This window comes from Perca fluviatilis, chromosome 23 (assembly GCF_010015445.1).
Source record: "Perca fluviatilis chromosome 23, GENO_Pfluv_1.0, whole genome shotgun sequence".
Taxonomy (NCBI): Eukaryota; Metazoa; Chordata; class Actinopteri; order Perciformes; family Percidae; genus Perca; species Perca fluviatilis.
Genome location: NC_053134.1, coordinates 17,196,941 through 17,220,724, shown reverse-complemented (window position 1 = coordinate 17,220,724; position 23,784 = coordinate 17,196,941). Strand labels below are relative to the sequence as shown.

Sequence of the window (23,784 nt, the reverse complement as noted above, 5' to 3'; positions counted from 1 at the left end):
AAACTGTAGGCCTAACTAATCATTCGTTACTCTTTCAAAAACAGTAACTAATCATTCGTTACGCTTTCAAAAACAGTAACTAATCATTAACTACCTATTTTTTGTGTGTACTAACTTATTGTAAAGTGTTACCCCGACTTTTATTAAAATACCCCTGTGTTATTTGTCTTGTCTGACTCAGGCCACATCTACTTTGGTTTTATTGTCACCCATCGGGGACAATAAAGTATATCTTATCTTATTATACTTTGGACTGTACGTATTGTCGCATCGATTAAATCCAATTATCGGCCGTGTTTGAATGATTCAGTAGTCCTGGCAGTTGGAACACAGCTCCCTCCACCCCGCCCTCGCCGCCTCTCTAATCGCAAAGCCCACAAGGTAAGATCTGTGTCGCCTCTCCTGCTGCTCTGAAGGAGATGCTCTCTCTACTTGACGGGTGGATTTTACACGGAGGAGACGCACACCGTCCGCTGCTGCAATCCATCCGCTGTTCATCCTTTGCCCATTTCATATACACCTTTGCCATTTAGACGATCGGAGAGCGGAACATTTGAAAAGCGGGTCCGATGGCACAGTGGACAATACTTGTGTTGTCTTTATACGGAGTTCTGCATGGACAAGGTAAGACGGAACACCGAAAAGTGTGACAATTGAGATGCAGATTTTGAATACATTTTATTTTGGGGGGATATTCCAGCCTAATGTGAGTTGCTGAAGGGTAGTGTTTTCCATGTAGGCTACTGTCTGTCAATCTGAGAGTTGAATTAAATCTGACTCAGTCACTGGCACTCAGGAACAGCCATCCTATTTTCTTCCATCATTCCTCTGCTGTGTATTTCTAATCCTCAGAGATTCAGCTTCCTACTATACAAAAGTGCTGTCAGGATGGGATGACTCGGGCCCAGAATGGACAAGTCTGTACAATCCTCCCGCTCATCTCCTCCTCCCACATCTGCATGTAAGTAAAGCAACACCTGGTTTTCTTAAAGGAGAGGGTCTCAAAATGTGACCCAGGGACCAAGGAAGGGTCAGTACAGAAGGGAGTGCATGAAGTTGTTTGTATCAGAAACTGTCTTTTGGGTATAGCGGTTCAGTTGTGGGTCAAAGTAAATTGCAGACAAATCTTCAAATGAGTGTGGAATTTTGCAGTGGGAAATGTGTGTATCCTGTAAGGCAGCGTTTGCGACCGTATGTTTAAAAGCAGGAAATACCCCCCGGGGTTGCAAGCCCCAAATCATTTCCACAGCCCTCAACCATCCATCCTGCTACAGGGGAGGAATTGCCACATAGTAACTATGCAGTAAGTACAGGTGTTAAGTGGCCCCCTGGAGCATTTTAAAACCAAAGGGCCCTGTTTGACTGTAAGTACATGGAGGTGGTGAAATGGAGGAACACCTGGTCAACACATGGAGGTCAGTGGAGGGAACATTCACAGAAGAACGGAATGGAGAGGGAGACTGTTTGTTTATATCGAAATGAAGAATTTTGAATATAAAAAGATTCAAACGTTTTAAAGTAGCTGCTAATGGTTACAATGTCTTTTAAGCTAAGGTTGCATAATTTACAACATAAACAGACTTGCTGTCAGCTGATCGACTGTATCTAACGTAATAGCAAGCATTTCTTCACATGCTTCTTAGCCAGTTCTTTTATCATAGAGCAAAGAGTGCCGTTTTTGTTCTGAATGAGGGACATTTCTGCTGTTTATTTGCAGGATCGCCCAGGAGCAGTGCTGTGCAGCAGCAGTAAGAGACCAACTCTGTGACAGTGGCATGGAGATGGCCAAGGGACAAGGGGCCTGTGAGAGGCCCTTCTTCGAAGGAGATCCCTGGGAAACCAAAATCTCTAAGGTTGTCCTCTTTCTTAATGTCAATATCTTCAACCTTTGCACATCTCCTCTAACATTTTATAAATCACTACATACTGGGAATTATTTTCCTGACAATATAAAGATTTCTTTTATTTCAACTGCCTTTCTTTCCTGTTTCCCACTCTCTGTCCCCTGTTCAGATGTGTTGTGACTGCTGTATGCTCGGCCTGATGATGGCAAGCGAGGGTTTGAGCTGTGAGCTCCAGGGTTTGTTGCTGGGGAGATGGTGTGCGTACCCAGCTAAAACCTGCTGTGGCAAAAACACAACAGAGGAAACCGAACCAAGTACTATTGGTAAAAGACCCTTACAATCTTGTGCTTTCAGTCTTTTGTGTCTTGATTAGCTCAACTCTTGTCTTATCATGAAAGAATGGCTACTTGCTGTCCGTGACTCTCAAAACGATCTCGAAAAGGGCTTCAAATGATCTGGACCAAAATTGAATTTATTTTATTAACACTTACAACTGCAGACTTGATGACTTTTTAGAAATTGGGGAATCCATGACCATTTGCTAGTGGATTACCAACATGTATAACTGCAGTGTTACCAAATAAAAAGGACTAACACCAGACAAAGGGATTTTTCACAACCTGGTGACCAGAATCTGTTCTCATTAAAAGAGTATTGCTTCCATTTCTAGAACATTGGCGGACTCACAATGGACTGTTAAAAAAAAAAAAAAAGGATAAAAGGAAGGTAATTGAAGCAGCAGAATCATCGTATGTTTGTTTTTAATCCACGCCCTTTTCTTCCTTGTAAAAACCTGGGGCCTACATTAGCCACAATGCAACTCAACCACTGACAGTTTGGTTAGATATTCAGATGTGCTATGCTAGTTGCGGGTAACTCCCAAACATGGACTTGCTTCTTCAGCCCCAACCGACATTGACTTGTGTGACATCACTTAAGGCAATTTATCAGGATTCTCTTTTTTGTCCCTCTGGGGACTTTTTGCAACTTTATCATATATGCAGTGGTACTTCTCAAGACCTGTAAACAGACTTTGGGGTATAGTACGCTGACATTCTCTTTAAGTCGCTTATAACAGATCTATAATAAATTAGCAGTAAGCTTTTTTTTTTTTACTTTTAGTAAAGCTATCAGATACAACTTACAAGCCCTTTATAGTACCTTATTACCTTATTAGAAAGTGGTATTAGCGTAGCGGAGTAAAACCATGAAACTCTTTGCACAAGATTTGGTTTCGCCAGAAAAGAGACGGTTTTCCAAAGGAGCGCGTCACATCAAAACGGGCAGCGCAACTAGGAGCAGAGACAGCAGCTTGGATTTTTAATAAATTGGATAAATGGCCTTGATGTGGCAGCTGTGGAGCAGATCGCTGCCAGACAGAGAGGCAGACAGACAGACAGACAGACTGGGCAACAGGGGTATTCACTAGGCTGATCTGTAGACACCTTGCCAAATGGTTACTCAGGGCCAACTGGTCTTGTGGCTTGTAGTTTTTGTCACCTAGGTGAAAAACACAAACGTGTGGGAAGGACAGAGCTGCAGAAAACACTCAAGTTATTTGTGAAGAAATGCAAATCGGTGTCTTGCTGATGTAGAGCAAAGGCCAGAGTGATGAGAGCAACATACCAATGGAAAGGCCACGGATTTTTGTGTCATACTATGTGATGGGGCACTGAAGTGTTTGACCCTGTGCTCTTGAGTTATTCAGAAAATTTGATTGTCTTTACTGTCAAAAAAATAAATAAATCATGAGTTTTTTTCTTCTATATCACCAGTGACAGAAAAGCTTGAGGCCGGAGTTACCGTTACCGACATGCCTCCTGAGGGATTGATCCCCTGTAGAGGTTTGGCACCTTCATTTCCTCAATGTGATCTCCTTTGTTATATTAAAGGAGTCTTCCATCAGCCAGTGACATGATTCATGTCTACTTCTTTGTGTGTCTCCCTGCTGTTTTCAGACTCCAATTGCTCCCAGTTGTGTGTAGGTGATGGTTTATGTGCTTGCTTTGGTGGTTATCAACTGCAAAATGATGGAGTGACTTGTGAGGGTAAGTAATGTATAATGATCTTCTTCTTAAATGTGGAATGTGTAGCCCTTCTATGTGGCATGGCTCTATGGATGGCAAAATTACATTCATGGTCCAGAATACATTTTAATAACTTCATCTACTGCCACTAGCAGGTCAAAATTTAATTTGTTCAATACTTTGGTTTATGATGAAATATAGGGGTGTAAATAACATGTTATAGCACGAGACAGTGTTATATTGATTCTTAGGTCAACGGTACAATATTTACTGATCTGCCACGACACGATTTCGATTTGATTTAATTCAGGGGCCTAGGATCGATATGAGACGATAAATAAGCCCATTTAACACAATCGATGTCTCTCTCCTCAGATGTTAACGAGTGTTTGAATGGCGGTCACAACTGCGTCCTCGGCCAAGTTTGCATCAACACAGAGGGTTCCTTTCGCTGTCAGAGGGAAAGCAGCTGTGGCACCGGGTATGAACTCAGAGATGACAACAATTGCCAAGGTAACAAGCCCAGAAAATCCTTTCTAATCCTGCAATTTTAGTTCCTTGATACCAACCACGACATGTCCTTTAGTTGACAGTGTTTCATGTAAAAAAGAAAAACTATTTATGCATTGTATATTTATGCTTTCATTCATTTTTTTCCCCTGCTTGCCTGTTTCAGACATTAACGAGTGCACTTTGGGGACCCATAACTGTGGAGCAGAATTTGTGTGCACCAACACAGAGGGCTCGTTCCGCTGCCACCCAAAGGAGAGGTGCTCAGGCGGTTTCCTTCAGGACGCCATCGGCAGCTGTATTGGTGCGTTTAGTGTCACACTTAGTGACACTTTGTGTCAAGTAACAAAGTACAAATACTTCGTTACCTTACTTAAGTAGAAATTTTGGGTATCTATACTTTACTGGAGTAATTATTTTACAGCAGACTTTTTACTTCTACTGTTTACATTTTCACACAATTATCTGTACTTTCTAAAAAAAACACAAATTAATCATATCTTCTGCTCCATGAAACACATGTTAATGCTCAGTAGTACACATTTATGGGTCTTTAATGTATTTGCATTGTACTAAAATGCGTTCATTTTCAATGGGCATCAATGCAGCTGAAACCGGTGCATCCCACATTTTTCAACATTAACATTTTAACAAAACATTATAGTCATTATGGCCTTAAGAAAATTGTTGTTTTTGTGGAGGTGGGGTAGTGCACTATAGGCCCCTGTGGCGCGGCTCACGCTTTTGTCCTTAATGGCATTACTTTTACTTTTATACTTTAAGTAGTTTTGAAACCAGTACTTTTACACTTTTACTTGAGTAAAAAGCTTGAGTTGATACTTCAACTTCTACAGAAGTCTTTTTAAACCCTGGTATCTAGACTTCTACTTGAGTAATGAATGTGAATACTTTTGACACCTCTGCTCAGGGAATAACATTCCCCAGGTAAAAAATAGAGCTGGCTTGCTTAATGTGTTTTCTCATTAGACATAAACGAGTGTGTGGCCCATACCAGTCCATGCCTGCCTGGCCAGACGTGTATCAACACAGTGGGCTCCTACACCTGTCACAGAAACATAGTCACCTGTGGACGCGGCTATCATCTGACTGAGGACGGCACGCGTTGTGAAGGTAGATACTGTCACAATAAATGATTTCCTGTTCGTAAAGTCTCCAATATTGTGTTTTCCTTTGCTGCAAGAAGTCTTTGTTTCTCACTTTCCCCTTTTCAAACTAACAAATGTAATTTGTCCCCTTTGTTTGACAGATGTGGATGAGTGTCGTACAGGGAACGTGTGCGTCAACCACGGTTGTGTCAACCTGGTAGGCTTTTACCGCTGTGAATGCAGAACTGGCTTCATCTTCAACATTATCACCAAACTGTGTGATGGTGCAGTATAAATTCATTACTATCTTTTAGTTTCGGCTATAATATTTTGTGCATATCAGCTAGGAAAAAATGTATTTTTAGGTAAGTAGAGGAGAAGAAGTGGCACAAGACAAGTGGATCGTTGGTAAATTCTGACGCAGATTCATAGTCTGTGCCCTGTGTTTAGACATCAATGAGTGCAGGGATTATCCCGGGCGACTCTGCACCCACAAGTGTGAGAACACAGAGGGGTCCTACAAGTGCAGCTGCACCCTTGGCTTCAAGCTGTCCCAGGACGGCAGAAACTGTGAAGGTCCAATCACTCCTCATTTCATTAATTTGTTCAACCTCTGTTGTGGATATACAATATCTCAACTGATTCCTAGCTTTTGAATCCATAAATGACGCATTTTGATGTCTGTATCTGTGCCTGTATGCGGACAGATGTCGATGAGTGTGAAGCCAACCCTTGCAGCCAGGAGTGTTCAAATGTCTATGGCTCATACCAGTGCTACTGTCGCCGTGGTTACCAGCTGAGTGACAACGATGGGATAACATGTGAAGGTACTGATAGACTTCATGGTCCTAATGAATGTAGCAAATCAACATGGAAGTGATCACAATACTAACTAGTCTTTACTGTCGGCTGCTTTCAGATATTGATGAGTGTGCTCTGCCTACTGGAGGTAATGTGTGTTCCTACCGCTGCTCCAACGCCCCGGGAAGTTTTTACTGTACCTGCCCACCCACAGGCTACACACTTTCACACAATGGACGCACATGTCTAGGTCAGTAGGCAAACATTTGGTATCCTCAATAAAAACTGAGTTGTAAATTACTGATGTGTTGTTATTCAATAAATGTCTAACCTTTGCTCCCCCTCTGTGTTTTTAGACATTGATGAATGTGCAGCTGGTAGACATACCTGTTCTGTCTCCGAGAGCTGCTTCAATGTCCAGGGAGGATTTCGCTGTCTGTCCTTTTCATGTCCTCCAAACTTCCGGGTAGCAGCACAAGGGTGAGAGCTGATGTCTATTTGGTTATGTCGAGCTGTTGAAATAAAAGGGTTGATAGTTTACAGTTGAGCTTGATGCATCTTATACTCATCTGTAGTTAAGTATCAAGACTCTGTTTTCTTTTATTATTATTTTGCACCCTTTTTCTTATTTGACCCATATTTTCTTTCATGTGGACTTGGTCGGTTTTTGGCCTGCTGTTAACTGCCTGCAGATGTCAGGCACAAACTTCTCTCTCACTCTCCAGTTTCTGTCTATCACTCCCTCTATCTCCTCTCTTTTTCTATACGCATGTACTGTACATGCAGCCGTTTCTGTCCTTCATCCAATGAGTATTTCATTTTTTCCCTTTCAGCCGTTGCGAGCGATTAACTTGCGAGGTCACGCAGGATCCTGCGTCGTGTTTCTTGCTCCCGCTGAGAATCTCCTTTTACAACATCAGCTTCCCCACCAACACTCCCATCCCCGCTGATGTTTTTAGGATGGGACCCTCCAATTTCGTGCCGGGTGACAATATGCAGATCAACATAGTCTCCGGTGACGAGGAGGGATACTTCCTCGTGCAGCAGCATGCTCATGGAGGAGAGATCTCACTGCGCCGTACCTTAACCCAGCCCCGGGACTTTATCCTGACCGTGGAGATGAGGCTGATTCGCTACGGGATGGCACATCTGTACATGGCCAAGATTGCTGTGTTTGTCACGCACGAGCAGCCCATCTGGCCCTCAAGAACATTTCCATATTAGAAGGCTGTGAAATTAATTTGGAGGGTTTTAAGTCTATCCCTATTTTGTCCTCACCACTGCTCTTATTACATTGTTGGATTTCATTTTCATCTATCTTTTTCTTTATTTAGGAGTTACAGCTCCAGGCTTCCATCTACTCCTCAATACAGTTAATATGGGCCATATCTATAATTCACCCATAGCTATAATGATGCTACAGCAGTTTGTTATGGTGAATTTGAGTGTTTATTCAACAACAAAAATCGATTTATTGGTATAGCTAAATAAAGTGCCATCTTTTCTTTTCAGCATCCATCTGAGATAATTGATAGCACTCTCATGTTTGTATGCTGAAAATGAAGCTTCAACAATCAGCAGCCGGCTAGCTTAGTTAAGCACAATGTAGTCTATATCCACTACGTTGCGTATTCCTGTATCATAGAGTAAAATAATTGATTTTACAGTAAATGATTGGTTATCAAGGCAAAAAGTTACAATTGTTAATTGAATTGCATTTGTATATGTAATATGGTCTTGGGGATGCATTTCTTTAAGCAATACATTGTTTTTCAGCTTGTTATACTTTCTGGCATTTTTATATATATATATATATATATATATATATATATATATATATATATATATATATATATATATATATATTAGGGCATTGTACCACTAGATGGGGCTCTTTAGCTGTTGAGGATCTCTACAACACTTTGACAGGGTTGTTCATGCGTAATTATTTGCATTGATTCCAGCCCACTCTACCTCATGTCTGTGTGGCAGCTTATCTTTATGTGTACTTTATATGTGTTTGGAATTAAAAAAGTGACAGATAAAAATGGCTCTTCACTCTTTAATATTCAAGCACAAACACACACCGGCAATGGTTTCTGCCACTACTCTCGTGCTGCCTCCGCTGTGGTCATTTCTAATGTTGAAAGCAATTTTTCCTATGATCTTTTCCAAGCGGCCTCACCATAGGATCAAACAGTCCTCGCCTTAGCGGATAGCAAGAAAAATAAGCATGGCACTTATTTATGGGTACCTGGGGCTCAGCCAGCATGGGGGCTCAATTAGTGGTGGAGCAGCATTGCAGCTCATATGATGGATGGGGCTTTTAGTGTTGGTATTGGGTGGTTACTAGTTAATTTGCTGTAAATGATACCAAAAGGCCAGTAGCTCTGTTGGTCAGCTGGATAAATGCAGCTAGACAACTTTTCCACTGTTCCACTTTCATGCTGCTGGTTTTTGGGGTTTAATGCATATTGAGTATGCATTAAGATTGAAAAAAAAAATGCATATACATGAGGTAAGTATTCTCTTAAATTGTCGGATCATGTCACTTTCTACTTTCCAAAATGCTAAATTAATTATTTATTATTATTATTATTATTATTATTATTATTTATGTGTAAATAAAATAGTGAAATGCTGTATGTAATAATAATAGTATCTGTATTTTCCAGAGGCTTATTTTGGAATGGCATTACGTAATCGTTTGGAAATGCTTTTATGCTGATTCTGTCAAAACTGTGATCTTTTTACATAGTCTACCACATGAATATGATGCCATTGATCACATCAAATGACATTCATTCTTACGCCTGCTTTTTACCATCCCGATTTCCTTTCATGGCATTTCCCTGGAATACCACTCAATCATCTCTGTGGCTTTGGCCTCATGCTTAGCGGACAACTTGGACTCACCTGCTTGCTGCTAATTACATGGCTTTGCTCCCTTTGCAGTTTTTAAGGTCATACTTGAAAGCGCTACTGTCTTCACGTTGGGGAACCCAACAAACATGATTTTAGGTTGTCAAATCGGAGTTTGGCCTCTTTTTAAGGCACACGTTCCTTGGTTAACCATGGAGGTCTATGGAGCTATTCAGGTGTTGCCAGGTTCTTTTTGCTCAACCCAACTGTGGAGCTTTGGTCAAATACCTTTCTCATAATTGCTGTTGCATGTACTGTATAGGCTGAAATTGTGAGAAATTCACACTTCTCCTTCAGATTGTGTGTATTCCTCTAAATCTCCCTTTTCCCCATTTCCTTCAATCCTTCCTTCTTGTCTCCTTACAATCACCACTGTTTGTCCTTTCCAGATCCAAACAAGATGCTTCAGTCAATCTGCGTTGTAGTAAGGCCTGCCAAGCTTATGACATCAACTGTAATCGCGACACCTCCCACCTCATCACCTACACCTCCATCTCTCTGCCAACCTTCAGAGACTTCAGTAAACCAGAAGGTAAGACAAGGTCTTAGTATATGTGCAGCCTTGATGTCCTTGTTTACCAGGTGCATTTAGAGTACATGTGGTGATGTGCATGAGTTTCTATAATGCAGGTGTGAAGTTTGGTTGATTCCCATAATCCTTAATGGGTAATTGGTTATAATAATCTAGTAATAGTTACCTTTGGAAAATGTTTATCATACTTAATTTTTGCCTGTTTTATTTATTGGTTACAAGACTGTTGAAAGGCCATAGTTGTTATAGCTAAACTTAGCAGAAAGGGGGGAGGGACTGAGAAGTTGTCATTGTTCAAATTTTTTGGCTAAGACCCAGATCTTCCCAATCCTACCTACAGCACCTTTAAATTGCATTTTTTGTCACGTTTTCTAGGCGAACCTAAATTCTACATATTAAGATAATCCATCATAAATCCTGAATACAATTGTTTTCATAAGATATTCATTTTCATAAACCCCTGGTTATTGTGAACACAGTTTTTGGCTCAGGCCTGAAAGAGTTACCTCGGTAGCTTATAATAGCAAATTCTAAAATTATTCACAGCCTCATTGAAATACAACTTTCCACCCACCAACCTGCCACAGCACTTAAGATTCAATTACTTGTTTCAACCCACAAAACAATTGTTTAATCAAATCATAAATATCTAATTTGAAGAACCAAATGCACTTTGTGGTTTGCTTCTATCAAACGAAAACAAACTTTATACCAATTCTCCCAACAGAAATCATTTTCCTGCAGACAATTACGGCAGATAACCCTGCTCCTCTCCCCGGAGCCACCAGTATTTTCTTTGACATCCTGGCTGCAGATGAACAGTTCTCTTTTGACGTTGAGAAGCGCTCCCACAAGGGCATGATTATGGGTAAGTGGAGAGAGTATCACTTGGAACCAGGCAGTCAATCATTCATGAAATCCTTTAATAAACATTATACAGATATTGCATTGACTTGAAACTGAATCTCCGTCACTAATCCCAATCTGTGTCATTCCCTAAGGTGTGGTTCGGCAGGTGAAACCTATCACTGGCCCCAGGGACTTTGAGTTGAAGGTGGCTATGAACTATGTCAAGTCAGGGGTCATTACCCATAGCAACGCTGTCATCATCCATGTCTTCATCTCAGAGTTTTGGTTCTGAGGGAGGGAACGATACTCCATCAGCAATACAACACATAACGTGGCAAATATAGTTTTTAATATCTGGAGGACGCCACACTTGCTGAACATTTAAAAACACCTCAAATGTTAATGCTGTTGCACGCAAGATGAGATCATTTCATTTGCAAATGTTTTAGATGTACTGAAAACAGTTACAGAAGCAGTTTGTGACCCATCCAGGTAATTAGTTTACAATTAGGTCTTTGTAATTTTCAACACAATATACACATATTATTATTATTATACCGGTAAGACAAGAACACAAAAAGATACCGGACTTTGATTTGATTTGATTTGATTAGGATCCCCATTAGCTGATGCAGAACATCAGCTCCTCTTCCTGTGTGACATTGTTCTTTCTTGCAACTATAACTATACATATTCCTCTTCTTATACTCTTATAAATATTACACTAAATACATAAGCACTGAATATAGAAAAGTTAAATCTTACAGCATCTTTGTATACATATAAATATTCTTATACATAAAAAGTACAAAAGTAGTTACAAAATATGGTTACAGGCTTAGGGCCCTTAGATTTAGATTAGATTAGACTAAGAGCCATGCTGGCAGCTCTGTACTTTGGCACAGTGGTGCTTTGAGCTTCATGCTAATTTAAGCACGCTTACATGCTCATTTCCTCATTTTAGTCAGTTAGCATGCTAACATTTGCTAATTTGCACAAAAAACAAGCTGAGGATCATGGGAACGTCATTACGGTTTATTCAGAAACCTAAGTATTAGAAAAGGTGAAAATTTGACCTGGTGGTGGCATTGGATGGTCAGGGGATCTCCAAAGTTATTAGGATACACCATGTGTCAACCATGAATGTCTGTACCAAATTTTTGCCAATCTATCTGATAGTTGTTGAGATATTTAAGTGGTGGTGGACTGACCAACCAACCAACATCGTAAAACTTTATAGAGCCATGTCGCTAACATGGCTAAAAAGTTATTTTTCACTCATAAAAATACTAATTTCTCACTTGATACCCCAGATGTGAGAAGTTACATTTAAAAAAAGTAATGTAATAGATAAACAGTGTGCCCTTATCTCCCTAATTTGTATACCGTGTTTAACTTGAATTCAGACTTTGTTGTCATGAGTGCCACTGTAATAGACTGTTGGTTCATTTCGTTTTGAACGACCAGATGTGACATGCTTCATTTGATAATAAAAAGCTTAATCTACACACTTGCTTTCAACATTGATTGTGTTTTGTACCATGAGACTGTAACAACCATCTGTTAATTATGTTCATGTTTTTTACTAAAAAGAGCTTGATCCTCTACCACAGCAGACTAAATCAACCATCCTCTACTTAGCATAACTGCGGTTTCAGAATAACTCAAATCTGATAGGATGTCCTGTTATTCCTGTAACTCAACTCTTCAGATTCCCTATCACAACATACCACTTCCAGTTTGTGAGGATATTTCCAGTTATTCTACTAACTAATGGGAATCCTTTCCTGGGAATGTTTTGATCTTCAAATACCTCATCTTAAAGCTGACAAATCGCTTGAGGTGGATACTTCTTACCATCCATAATCAACTCTCTTCCACATTGATCTGCCTTTTCACCACTGCTGTGCTGTGCCTGGCCAGTGAAAACACAGGGGGCAACCATACGGAGGCCAATCCTGTAATCTAAAATTTGCCACTGCATGGAAATTCCAAAGGCTTGTCCTGTGGCTTGTTGTCCCACAAATTGTTTGGGCTCAATTAATTGATCTTCTGACTTTAAACGTTGCTTTAGGTGAATGGATTTCAGATGTGAGTGCAGCTGCACCGTACAGAACTTCTATCTCAGGAATTATTGGATGTTATAATTTGGGTATATCTAAGTATAGCTACACAGCACACTAATAAAATAATACATGTAATGGGAGCTGCCATCCTGCCCCAAAACAGTCCCAAAGACCGTATCTTAGACCCATGGTGGTTGATGTATATAACACTGTAAAACATGCTTATTACAATTCTTACAAAGCAGATCTTTGAAATAAATTGCGTAAAAAATGATGACCGAAAGAGCTAAAAAAAACTAGTAGTTTGTTTATTGGTTACACCGTTCCATGAATTATCAGCCCAGTTTCTCTCAATAAATTGAATAACATTTTCAGAGTTCTCTTTATTGTGTCTCTTTCTGTATTTTTGTACCACAAAGGAGTGACTTGACAACTGTGTGAAAACAGCAGCACATGCTCTAACTCCGCCTTTTACCTGGATTAAACCAATAGCGTGTTAGATATTTATCCGGACGTCCCGCCCACACGACTGAACCCGCTGATAGATGCTAGATCAGATCCGCCAAAGGACTTACCTCGTGGCCCGCCTTATTCGGCCTCTGATTGGCTTACTCTGACCAATCCCCACTCCTGCCTAAACCTAACCACGTCTAGTGGATCCGATTTAGCATTTACCAGGCAAACAAACATGGCAAATACCGACAGCACCCTGGACATCTCACCGTCTATCGCTGGTATTTTGAATGAAGAACACTGCCCTGAACACTTACAGGTTTTAAAAACATTCACGGCTGCGTTACGGGACAAGGAATACAGGTGCAGACAACGTCTTTTACTGCCCCTTTGAGAGGAAACCTAGCTATGTTAGCTTAACGTTACCCGCTAAGCTAACGCTAGCTTGAAGTGTCTGCCAACGTTACTGTCAAATATAACGTCCGGACACCGGTGTAACGTTAATGTTGTGGACTCGGCCGGTTTGTTGTCCTTTCTGTGTTAATAAACAGTAAGGTGGAGTTCGTTAAGCCACATAACTGCAATATAATTCCTATGTTCACTATACTGACCTATTCATTTTAGCTGTTAACGTTACTTACAAAGACGACTGTGCTAGCTAGATATCTGGATTCAGACATTTTTGAATTGTCATAGCAGGGAAAGCACAGGTGTAACTAATTACTAATGATGGTGCCGTACCGTCGAATAGTGTTTCCCTCCTGTTGGAATCCAATGCGTAGCGCTTACACCTGTTTCGGTTAATTAACATGTCTGCTGAAAAACAGGGCTATTTATCTGAAGTTTCACTCCACATTTTTACTCTGGTTGCCCCCAGGCTTGGGTAACGTTACCAGTGCAATACATTAACTTTCTTTACTTATTTTTTTTTGGTCAACTTCCTGCTCCCAGAGATGCTGTGAAGGAGGAGGCGTTCTCCATTCTTCTAAATGTTTTGTCCCGACTGTGTGATGAGCTTCATGCTGCCAGCTGTGACGATCAGGACCTGCAGTCTGTCGCCCTGCAGCTGCAGTTGACCGCTGAGTGCTTTAGGGCTCAGAGGAACTCCTGTGTCCAGAGCACTCGCAACCAGAGTCTGCTCAGGTAATAGGATTAGTAGATGGGAGAATATTAAACGGATATAGGAAGTTCACAAACTGTATGGTCTCAAACATTACCGTAAAGTTAAACATCTTTTTGTCACGTATCAAAAATAATTCTACTTTGTAAGTTGCTTATTTTGTTGTTATTACATAATTACATTCGGTTGCATTATACAGTAGGTGTTCATGTTATTGTGTCCACCTTCTTAGCATATTAATGAGGATATAAATATACAGGAGGTATATCAAATAAATAATTTGTTTTTTTTTCCTCTAGGGAGCTTGGTTTCATTGATGTATCCCTTAAACTCCTAAGCTTCTTTCAGACCGCACATCTGGAGAGCAGAGATGGCATATTTGAACGTAAGTCTAAAATGAGGTAATTGTTATAAAATTATTAGATTTTTTGGTACTGAACTTATATTTATTTATTTTTAATCTTCCTCTATGGCCCAGCTCTTCGTTGTGGGATCCAGTTTCTCGGTAACTTATCGGTTGGAAACCAAATGTGTAAAGATGACATTTGGCAGCTGAGCTTCCCAAATCTTCTCCTGTAAGTTTTGCGTGCCACAGTTGCTGTAATGTATTTTAACACCGTGAGCAACACTGTTACATAAAATTGTTATAATTCACTTCGTGTTTATTCATTTATTATTGTTGTTTTAAAGTTCCCAGTAAATGTTTTGTAGGGGCATCCTGGTGGCTCATTGAGCTAAGGTTCCCAAACTAGCCCTAAACTTTATCAATATTATCCACATCTCTCTGTCTCTTCCACACTAAAAACCGAGTTGATTTGAGACCTCATTAAGCCCTTTGCTTTATACACTAAAAAACATTCTGTATTAGTATTTGCATTTGTGAAATCTTTATTGTAGACATTTGTAGGCAAGCATTTGTCCTAACATTGAATCAACCCAAACATGTGTGAACAGGCAGCTGCTCAGTGTTGATGATGAGAAGGTGGTAAACTATACCTCCATGGTACTCCACACATGTCTGGATGAAGCCAAAGTGGAAGAACTGTCTGATCCTCAGAACATCCAGCTGGCACTCAGGGTGATGGAGCTCTGTAGGACCCAACCTGACCTGGACTGGACGTAAGAGTTTGTGTGTGTGTGTGTGTGTCTGGGTTGGTGTGTGAAGCAATTGTAATTGTTTGTCTAAAGAGTTCAGTGTGTGTGTATCATGTCAAAGAATTACCTACTATTATCTACTCTAGTTTTTCTCTCTCTCTCTCTCTCTCCTTTTTTTTTTTTTTTTTTTTTTTTTTTTTTTTTTTTTTTTTTTTTTTTTTTTTTTTCTCTCCATTCACAGGGTTCTCATTGCTACCCAGTATTTCCTCAAGTCTTCAGCTCTGGTGGAGAGCATGTACTCTGGGATGTCTCACCATGAAAGGTACTTTACTTTCAAAGTAGTGACAGACAATAAACTGCAGTTAAACATGTTGTTTGGAAGTTGATGAAAAGCTAATAAAAGTGTGTGTGTGTGTGTGTCAGAGTTACTCTATTAGAGCTGCTCTTTGCCCAGCTACAAGAGGAAGACTCTTGTGGTATCCCTCCTAGTGTTGCTCGCTTCCTGGCTACTTCCTTCCAGAAATGTTGTGGAGCTGTGTTGACACTCGCCACTGGCTCAGCTTCCAATGATGAGGTACAGATAGTAAACCTGACTGATATATGTGAACACAGAGAAGTGTTGGTATTATGTTATTTCCCTCATGAAACATTTGGAGAACTTTTCTAGTTTTCCATTAGTCCCCTCCCTAACATCTCACTTCCGACATCCTTTCCCCACGTGACCAACTCCTTGGTTGCAATCCCCTGTAGGTCCTGCAGGAGGCACTGACCGTGATTAGTCTGCTGGACGTGCTGTGTGAGATGACCTCAGACCACAGGCAGTTCATGTTTCTCCAGGACCATCCTGACCTTCTAGTGACCACTGTTGGTAAATGAAAACATAGACTCACACAACCTCTCTGACCGGCTCCGCAACTGGAGTTTGTGGGTCCAATTTGGCCGTCTTATGGTAAATATGTTATGTTTACACCATAGACACTCCTTGAAATGGTGAAAGATCCAGATCCCCATCAAATCATCCACAGAAAACAGATTTTCCTGCAGCTTCCTGCACACCACTGTGCCTTATGTTGACAAGCAATAAAAACACAGCAAAGTTCATATACAATACAAGTTTGACAGAAATCACTTTATGGGGTACTGAAACACCAATAACAACACGTATATTTATCAAGAAATTAAAAACTATAATTCAAAATCCATAATTAGAATAATAATGAATTTAAGATTGGGGTATATTATGTGTCTTTTTCTACATCTTGCTACTCTGTGTGCTCTTTTGCTTTTCACTCTTTACTTTTTCTCTGCAGAGCTCCTGGGGCAGGTACATGCTATAGGGAAGGCCAGTAAGAATATTTTCAGTGCTGCTCAGAACTTCTCCTCCTTCAGTGGAGATGGAGACGCTTCCTCCCATTCTCCTGTCATCAGTTTCAAGGCCCACCTCATCCGGCTGATAGGAAACCTATGTTACAGCAATGCCAACAACCAGAACAAGGTTAGGAATGGCTGGTTGGATGAAAGAACAGAAACATTGGTCCTTCACACCTGAAGTTTGGTTCAGTTGGTCTGGACCAAGTGAGAAAAGTGTTTAGGCCTGTTACGATATTCAATAAATCAATTAATCGCACGATAAAAAAAATGAGCTCAATAATTTTTCCGGCCGCGATAATTTCTATTTGCATGCTTGTTTGTTTTCCTTCTCTCTCTCTCTCTCTCTCTCTCTCTCTCTCTCTCTCTCTCTCTCTCTCTCTCTCTACCAAAGAGACTGGGTGACCACTCTCTGTTCCTTAGCGTAACGAGGAGTGAACCCTCTTGTCAGTCGCGTGGTCTTTGTGTGGGCGGGACTCCTGGCGAAGAGAGAGAGACAGAAAATGCCAGTTGAGAGTTGGAGCAGGGTTTCCCGCAGCACTTTGCAGTTAAGGCGCCGTCAAAAAAAAAAAGTAAAGTATATCCGCTGTGTTACTCGGCGTTCCGTTTTCTCCCTTTCATCCCAAACCACAGTTGACATACTGCAGGTGGAGGTGGTGGAGACATACACGGACATAGACGCCGCTGTGGACTTGTCAATCTCGCAGTCGGTTTCAGGAAAGTGTGTGTGTGTGTGTGTGTGTGTGTGTGTGTGTGTGTGTGTGTGTGTGTGTGTGTGTGTGTGTGTGTGTGTGTGTGTGTGTGTGTGTGTGTGTGTGTGTGTGTGTGTGTGTGTGTGTGTGTGTGTGTGTGTGTGTGTGTGTGTGTGTGTGTGTGCGCGCAGAGGAGCAGAAGCTGCACCTTTGCCAAAATGAAGACTGAAAAACAGAACTATTTTGGTACAAACATTTACTCGCCATGTGGCAGATTTAATTTATTAATTATATATTATTTAAATTTTATATTTAGTGTTAAATAATTGTTAAATGTAGTACAGAGTCTGTAGTCTATCCCACAAACACTCGAGGAATGCTGCAAACATTTGACAGCCAGTACGAATTGCCTGGGAGAACATACGTGTCACAAACGGCAATTCCACAACTGTACAACAGCGTGAGAGACGACATACTAAAGGAGATCAAAGACATATTGTGGATATTTAAAACGTCTTCCAGTTCCAGTGTTAAATATTCTTTAGAAATAAGTGTATTGATCTTTGAAAGGGTTTACCTGCATTATTATGCCATTATCATTATGTTAGATGAAAATGGTCTCTCAACGACAATATTATCGTTTATCGCAATAATTTCTGGGACAATTTATCTTCCAGCAAAATTTGTTATCGTGACAGGCCTAAAATTGTTGCCTTTTAGTTCTGTTCCAGTTTGTGTTTCAATGTTCACTTGCCTGCATTTGTGTACTGTATGTGTGACAGCAGCCTTACTCTACAAGAGAGTTCAGTTGACAGCTTTCTAAACAAATCGTTCAAAATGCTGTTTTATTTTTACCAAACCAAGCAGGTTAGGTATAAAAGCACCCTAACAAACTGATGGCTTATTTTTTAGTAATTAATTAGCAACCTTAAATTATGCTGATGCTACATCTTGGACAAGAGTGAATGGATAGTTAAAATTGCATTCAAGGCAGGTTTCCTGTGAAGGTCAGAAACAAAATAAAATAAAACTTTAATTTGATGTGATTAAAATCAGCTTTTACAAAATTACTACCATTGTAATATTTCACCAAATGATGGTCCTCAAGAAGCTGATGTCTGGAGATTTTAAGAAAGAGGAACTGCATAGAATACCTACAGCTAGATTATTGTTGGTTTTAGTCATTAGATTTTTTATTTATTTTTTTCTCTGGGATCTGAGGGCTTTTGGTAAGCACCCTTGATCAGTCTACATAATGGGGTCATAGGTCAAGAAGAGGACTGGGAGGACCCCTGGTCTTTCTTTGACAGAGCCTCTACACCAAATTAGCATGTTTGGAGTGCAGGTTCTAGTAGTGGGCTGTTGTGTCAGTGAAAACTGAGGACTGCAAATAAGTGTAATGCCTAATGAAGCATAAGGCTGTGTGTTTCTGTGACTGCAAGCCTACCAGTTCTTTCAACACAACAACTTGGTTTTTGCACTAAAATGTGAAACATTCCTTTCCTCTTTGGTGACTTTTATCAGTTCCCTCATCAGTATCTGTCCGCATCTCACTATTAATACAAAGCACAGCAGGATCATAAAGCGGGTGGGGAGGAGTTTGCCTCCATCTCCAGCATATTATAGACTCAGTCCTACTTAATAGAAACAGATTTGTGGAATGCTTGTGGGATGGCCACCCTCAGTTGGCCTCTATAATGTTTATGGATGCTGATCTGTGGTCTGTCAGTGGTCTGAAATCACCCCATATCTGTTTTCACTAAGATCGCTTCCAGTAAACCAAATGTCATTCTGTTCACCTTTGGGAGAGGTTGTAATTTAAGATGCATGCAAGGCGCTGAACTGCGTGTACCGGACTGAAGTCAGTGTCCAGTCGCTTGTTATTCATGTCTTTATTGGGTAAGCAACTTCAAACAATAATTTTGAAAGTGGAAAATCAGACCTGGGAGCTTGTACTAGTCAGCGACTTTGTTTCTTTGACAATTTAAATGACATTTCCATTTTCGGAAACTCAGCGCTTCGTCTCATTCTGAAGCACCCACCAGTATGTTTGGAGGGTAACCACAACGGCAAAAGAGAGGCAACAGCAAGCGAAGACGATAATTAAGCCTATAGAATCAGACACATGATACAGAGCAGATCCCTCTGTTGTGACGGCCCTAGACTAACCCACAACCACACTGCTGCTTATGCATGGATGTGAGGCTCCGCTAAGGACAGGGACACTTAGGTTGAATGAATTTCTTGCCTTCAAATGAATTTGTTCTTTGTTTTCTCTTTAAAAAGTGATCACTGGCTAGACTGCACTGTTTGACCAAATCCTACATCTCAATGTAACATTTCTCTGTAAGATTTAAATATTGTTGATGAGAGCTTTCTCTTCTCTTTTTTTCAATGAGAATAGGCATTATGTGCTAGTATATCTGTGTTTTTCACAATATATAAAGTATGGACTTCAGAGTTGTGTGGCGAAAAGCAAAAACTATTGGTGCCATTGATACTACTATTGCTTTGAATACGATATGAGAGGCTGTAAAAACTTTGTTTTTCAGTGATGTAATTTCAGATTTTCTATTGTCCCAATGATGTTTCATTAAGACAATCCATACAGAATGTCCTGATGCATGGTGTAGCATATACAGATACTTGATTGAACACTGTGGAATTAGTTTTATTGAGCTAAGGAAGTTGTCAACTAAAGCATTGTTCCAGAACTGGTATTAAACCGTGAACATGGAAAGTGAAAACAGACATGTTTACCAGTCCATTATTTTAAACTTACTGACCTTGTTTCCTCAGGTGAGAGAACTGGAAGGCATCCCCCTCATCTTGGATAACTGCAGCATAGATAGCAACAACCCATGTATCCTTTAACATAAGTTGATGGTCTGGACATACAAAACCATCTGTGTTTATGTACATATATTTCAAGTTTATCTAAAATCATTGTTCATATTTATGCCGAAAAGTCCTTTTAGGCCTTGTTTATCTTACCCTGGCACTTTTAGAATTGAGTTTGGCGTGTTTGCACAGGAAAGCTGGTGGGTTTGCAACCAAACATAAGTGTTGCATCAAGCTTTGATTGCTGCATTGTGTGTGTAGGCTGGCCGAAAAAAAAACTGTTGAATATTTTGTGTTCACCACCTCTCGATCGTCTTTTGCTTGCAAGCTGGTTAATGGTATCAACTGATTAGCTGCCTTCATTACTGCAGTCTGTTGTGCGGCTTATGAATGCTACTTTTTGTTTTGAGGAGCGTTCAAGTCTGTCAATGTATCAGAAAGTTAAGACAGTTACATGGTAATTAGTGGTGCTTTTGTATTAGTCTGCATTTTGTGCATGTGTTTATAATGGTTTTCAGCCCCCGTTTACATACATTGGGGAGGCATAATATTATAAACAGGTGTTAATTTGATACAACATGAACAACATCACTAACGACTCGCATAGTTTTGTTCACATTGTCAACAAAAACAGTAAGCTTCACAAAGATAGGATCTATTGAATGACTGTTGTATCAGTTTGTATTAGATTGTACTGGTCTATCTAATACAGTGATAACTGTATTGAGGTCCATCTTGAAGTGGAGGTACAGTAGTGTACATATGTGCTTTTTGTGGCCTTTTTCACAAGACTTTGACAGGCTTTAAGAACACACCCATTTCTCTTTTATTTGGAGTACACTGCTAGTCACTAAGCTCAAACCCCTAAGCCTTTCTCATCTCCATCACTGTCTTTTAACCAGGTCAATAGTCTGAGCCCAGCCTTAGTCCTAGTGTCCCTCTCCCATACATGCACATACACGCACATACAATCCACACTGTCCACCTTTTTCATGTAGGTGTCAGCATTTCTGTTCAGAAAAAGATTGTCAAAGAAGAAAATGTTTATAGATTTATGCGGGAAACTTGGAGAGGGGTGAGCTGAGAATGTTTTAAATCACAAAACACAACAACTGTTTGTTTGTTGGGCTGTCTGCGTACTCCTCGACCTAAGGCGAATACCAGGCACTTGTGAGTTGACATTAAAAATGTTTGGCCTGTTAAAAATGTTACCACTGTTACCTCTTTACCATTCTACCTTTTCAATACAGTATAACTACAACTTTTTGTTATTTATTTTTCTCCGCGTATGCATTTTTTCATGAAATCAATTTTGTAAATTCATCTTACAATTACAACACTTGCACATGCTCATGTTGTGTTTCTTTCTGTAGAATTGAAATTCCGATGTTGCTGTCCTTAACCGATACCTCTAGTTATCAGTCAGTGGGCCATCTTTACCATCAGGAACCTCTTAGAACACAACGTGCAGAACCAGGAGCAGGTCAGCGCCCTGGAACGTCGTGGCACCACGGACTACTCTGCGCTCAAGGAGTTGGGTTTCTTGGTGGAGGAGCGAGATGGAGGCTTGCTGCTCAAAACTGTGAGGAAAGACTGTTGAAAACCTTGGAGGAGCACCCGGAGAGAGGAGGCCCCCAACCCGCAAGCAGGTTTTCATGCAAAGTATTTGTTTAGAAAGGAATAAAGTACATGTGCACACATACACACTTATGTGAACATGTGCTCTTGTTGTGCTACAAGCCTCCATTAATGTTACCTAATACTTAAGCTTCTTCTGCGGGTGAATTACCTGTCCACTACTAAACATATACATGTTGTGTCTGTCCAGAATAACTTGACAGCCACACAGCCGCTAGATTAAGAAGAAAAATGCTTTAGAATTATATATTTCTATCAGAGAAGTATGTTTAAATTACTTTTCTACCTGAGTAATGCTTGCACTCATGCCCAGATGGGGCTTAAGATATTATTGATACACAAAAGGCCCATGGGGTCACCCTGGTAAAAAAGCAAAGGTCAAGACATCAGGAGCTCTTGTTTTGTCTTGACCTGGGTCTAGGAAATGAAGAGTTTGGGAGAAGCGAACGCATGCTGGTACCTTTTGGCAGAGCTGATGCTTTGTGGTATAATCCAAAGACAAAGAGCACCGCAGTGTCCGGGCTTTTCACTTTTCACAGACACTGATGTTACCAGCAGGGGTTGGGATTTAATCCCAGGCCCATAGTGACTTCTGCAGTAACCGCGAAAAACAGAGAATGACCAAAACATGAAGTAATCAACCCCCTCACCGCCTTACCTACTTAAATGGTGGTGTCGTTGCCAGGGGGACATTCAAACGCTTAAAACAATTTCTCTAAACTGGTGTGATATTAATATTATAATCTAAGGACATCTAAGTGCAAAATGCAATACTAAAACTAATAACTGACGCTATGCATGTTTTGTAATTTAAAAACTGCTCAGTATACAGCATGAGCTTATACTCAACATAGTGAATTTCATCTTATTCTTAATGATCTTTTTTTCCATCTTATTGCATAGTACTATAGATACATACTGTAAGAGATGAGGTCTTATGGCATGCATCATAGATCGTTATCCATCTTTAAACTCACAACATTAAGTACATGTTTTAGACCGCTTCTCTTTGCTCTGGGCAAGCTACATTTGAGTTTTTTACCAGACTGCATAGACTTTCTTAGAGATTTAGTGAATATGGTATTTTCTGTTTAGAGGTGTGTGTGTGTGTGTGTGTGTGTGTGTGTGTGTGTGTGTGTGTGTGTGTGTGTGTGTGTGTGTGTGTGTGTGTGTGTGTGTGTGTGTGTGTGTGTGTGTGTGTGTGTGTGTGTGTGTGTGTGTGTGTGTGTGTGTGTGTGTGTGTGTGTGTGTGTGTGTGTTCATTTGATAAGAGATGGTGATTCTGGATCAGTAGACAACGCATGAGAGCATACTGAAAGTGTATGTCCAAAGAGTGAGTGGGAAGCATTAGTTTGCAGAATGACATCCCTCCCTGCTCCTCCCGTTGCTGGATAAGCTGAACAGTCCTGACACCTCAACAATGCAGCGCTTTACTGGCCTGCTCGCACCCTGCCCCACCCTGTTTGCTCTGCCTCTGATTTTTAATGACAAAATGTATTGAAACAATCGGCTGGACTCTCCCCTCAATCCGCCGGCATAGTGAAGGGAGCTTATGTGGTTCCGGTCCCCAGGATTTCAGACAGCTAACAAAACAGCTGTTACTTGCGCTCGACTGGCTGGCTGCAATGCTTTTCAGCCCCACAGGAAAGAGGCTGTGCAAGTCAGCCGGGCTGAATGAGGTGGCATGGCCGCGGCTGCCTGTTCACCTCCTAACACATTAGTACCACATCAGTCGAGGCCAGAAGTTCTTGTGTTTCCCATATCAGCGTTTTATACCACAGGCCTCTACTATATAGTATTTGTGCCTTCTGGTTTGATATTTGCCTTCAGCAAAAAACAATTGTCAGGATGTAAAGTATGTTTTATGTTTGGGTCAAATAATGTTTATATAATGCTTAATAAAGTATTGTGTGTGTGTGA

At 40.5% G+C, this 23,784-nt stretch overlaps 2 protein-coding genes across 3 annotated transcripts; both read left to right on the top strand.

Annotated features, from left to right (window-relative positions):
- The first annotated feature begins 367 nt into the window (after positions 1-367).
- LOC120553673 (fibulin-1-like) lies at positions 368-12,099 on the top strand. Of its 2 annotated transcripts, XM_039792327.1 has the most exons (17): positions 370-624; positions 853-961; positions 1,718-1,853; positions 2,014-2,167; positions 3,620-3,688; positions 3,803-3,892; positions 4,247-4,384; positions 4,548-4,685; positions 5,369-5,512; positions 5,649-5,771; positions 5,938-6,063; positions 6,195-6,314; positions 6,407-6,538; positions 6,645-6,768; positions 9,600-9,742; positions 10,470-10,610; positions 10,744-12,099. In XM_039792327.1, exons 1-17 carry the CDS (start codon positions 570-572, stop codon positions 10,881-10,883), a joined length of 2,082 nt encoding a protein of 693 aa, XP_039648261.1. In that variant the 5' UTR covers positions 370-569; the 3' UTR covers positions 10,884-12,099. The 2 variants fall into 2 exon arrangements, with proteins under 2 accessions (XP_039648262.1, XP_039648261.1); XM_039792328.1 differs by lacking the exons at positions 9,600-9,742; positions 10,470-10,610; positions 10,744-12,099 and adding an exon at positions 7,122-8,077 and having other exon boundaries at positions 368-624.
- A 1,171-nt stretch (positions 12,100-13,270) lies between these two features.
- Positions 13,271-23,784, top strand: atxn10 (ataxin 10). Its single transcript, XM_039791800.1, has 11 exons — positions 13,271-13,473; positions 14,062-14,253; positions 14,530-14,615; positions 14,709-14,805; positions 15,185-15,349; positions 15,567-15,647; positions 15,749-15,899; positions 16,076-16,193; positions 16,636-16,820; positions 20,185-20,248; positions 21,642-23,784. Exons 1-11 carry the CDS (start codon positions 13,346-13,348, stop codon positions 21,824-21,826), a joined length of 1,452 nt encoding a protein of 483 aa, XP_039647734.1. The 5' UTR covers positions 13,271-13,345; the 3' UTR covers positions 21,827-23,784.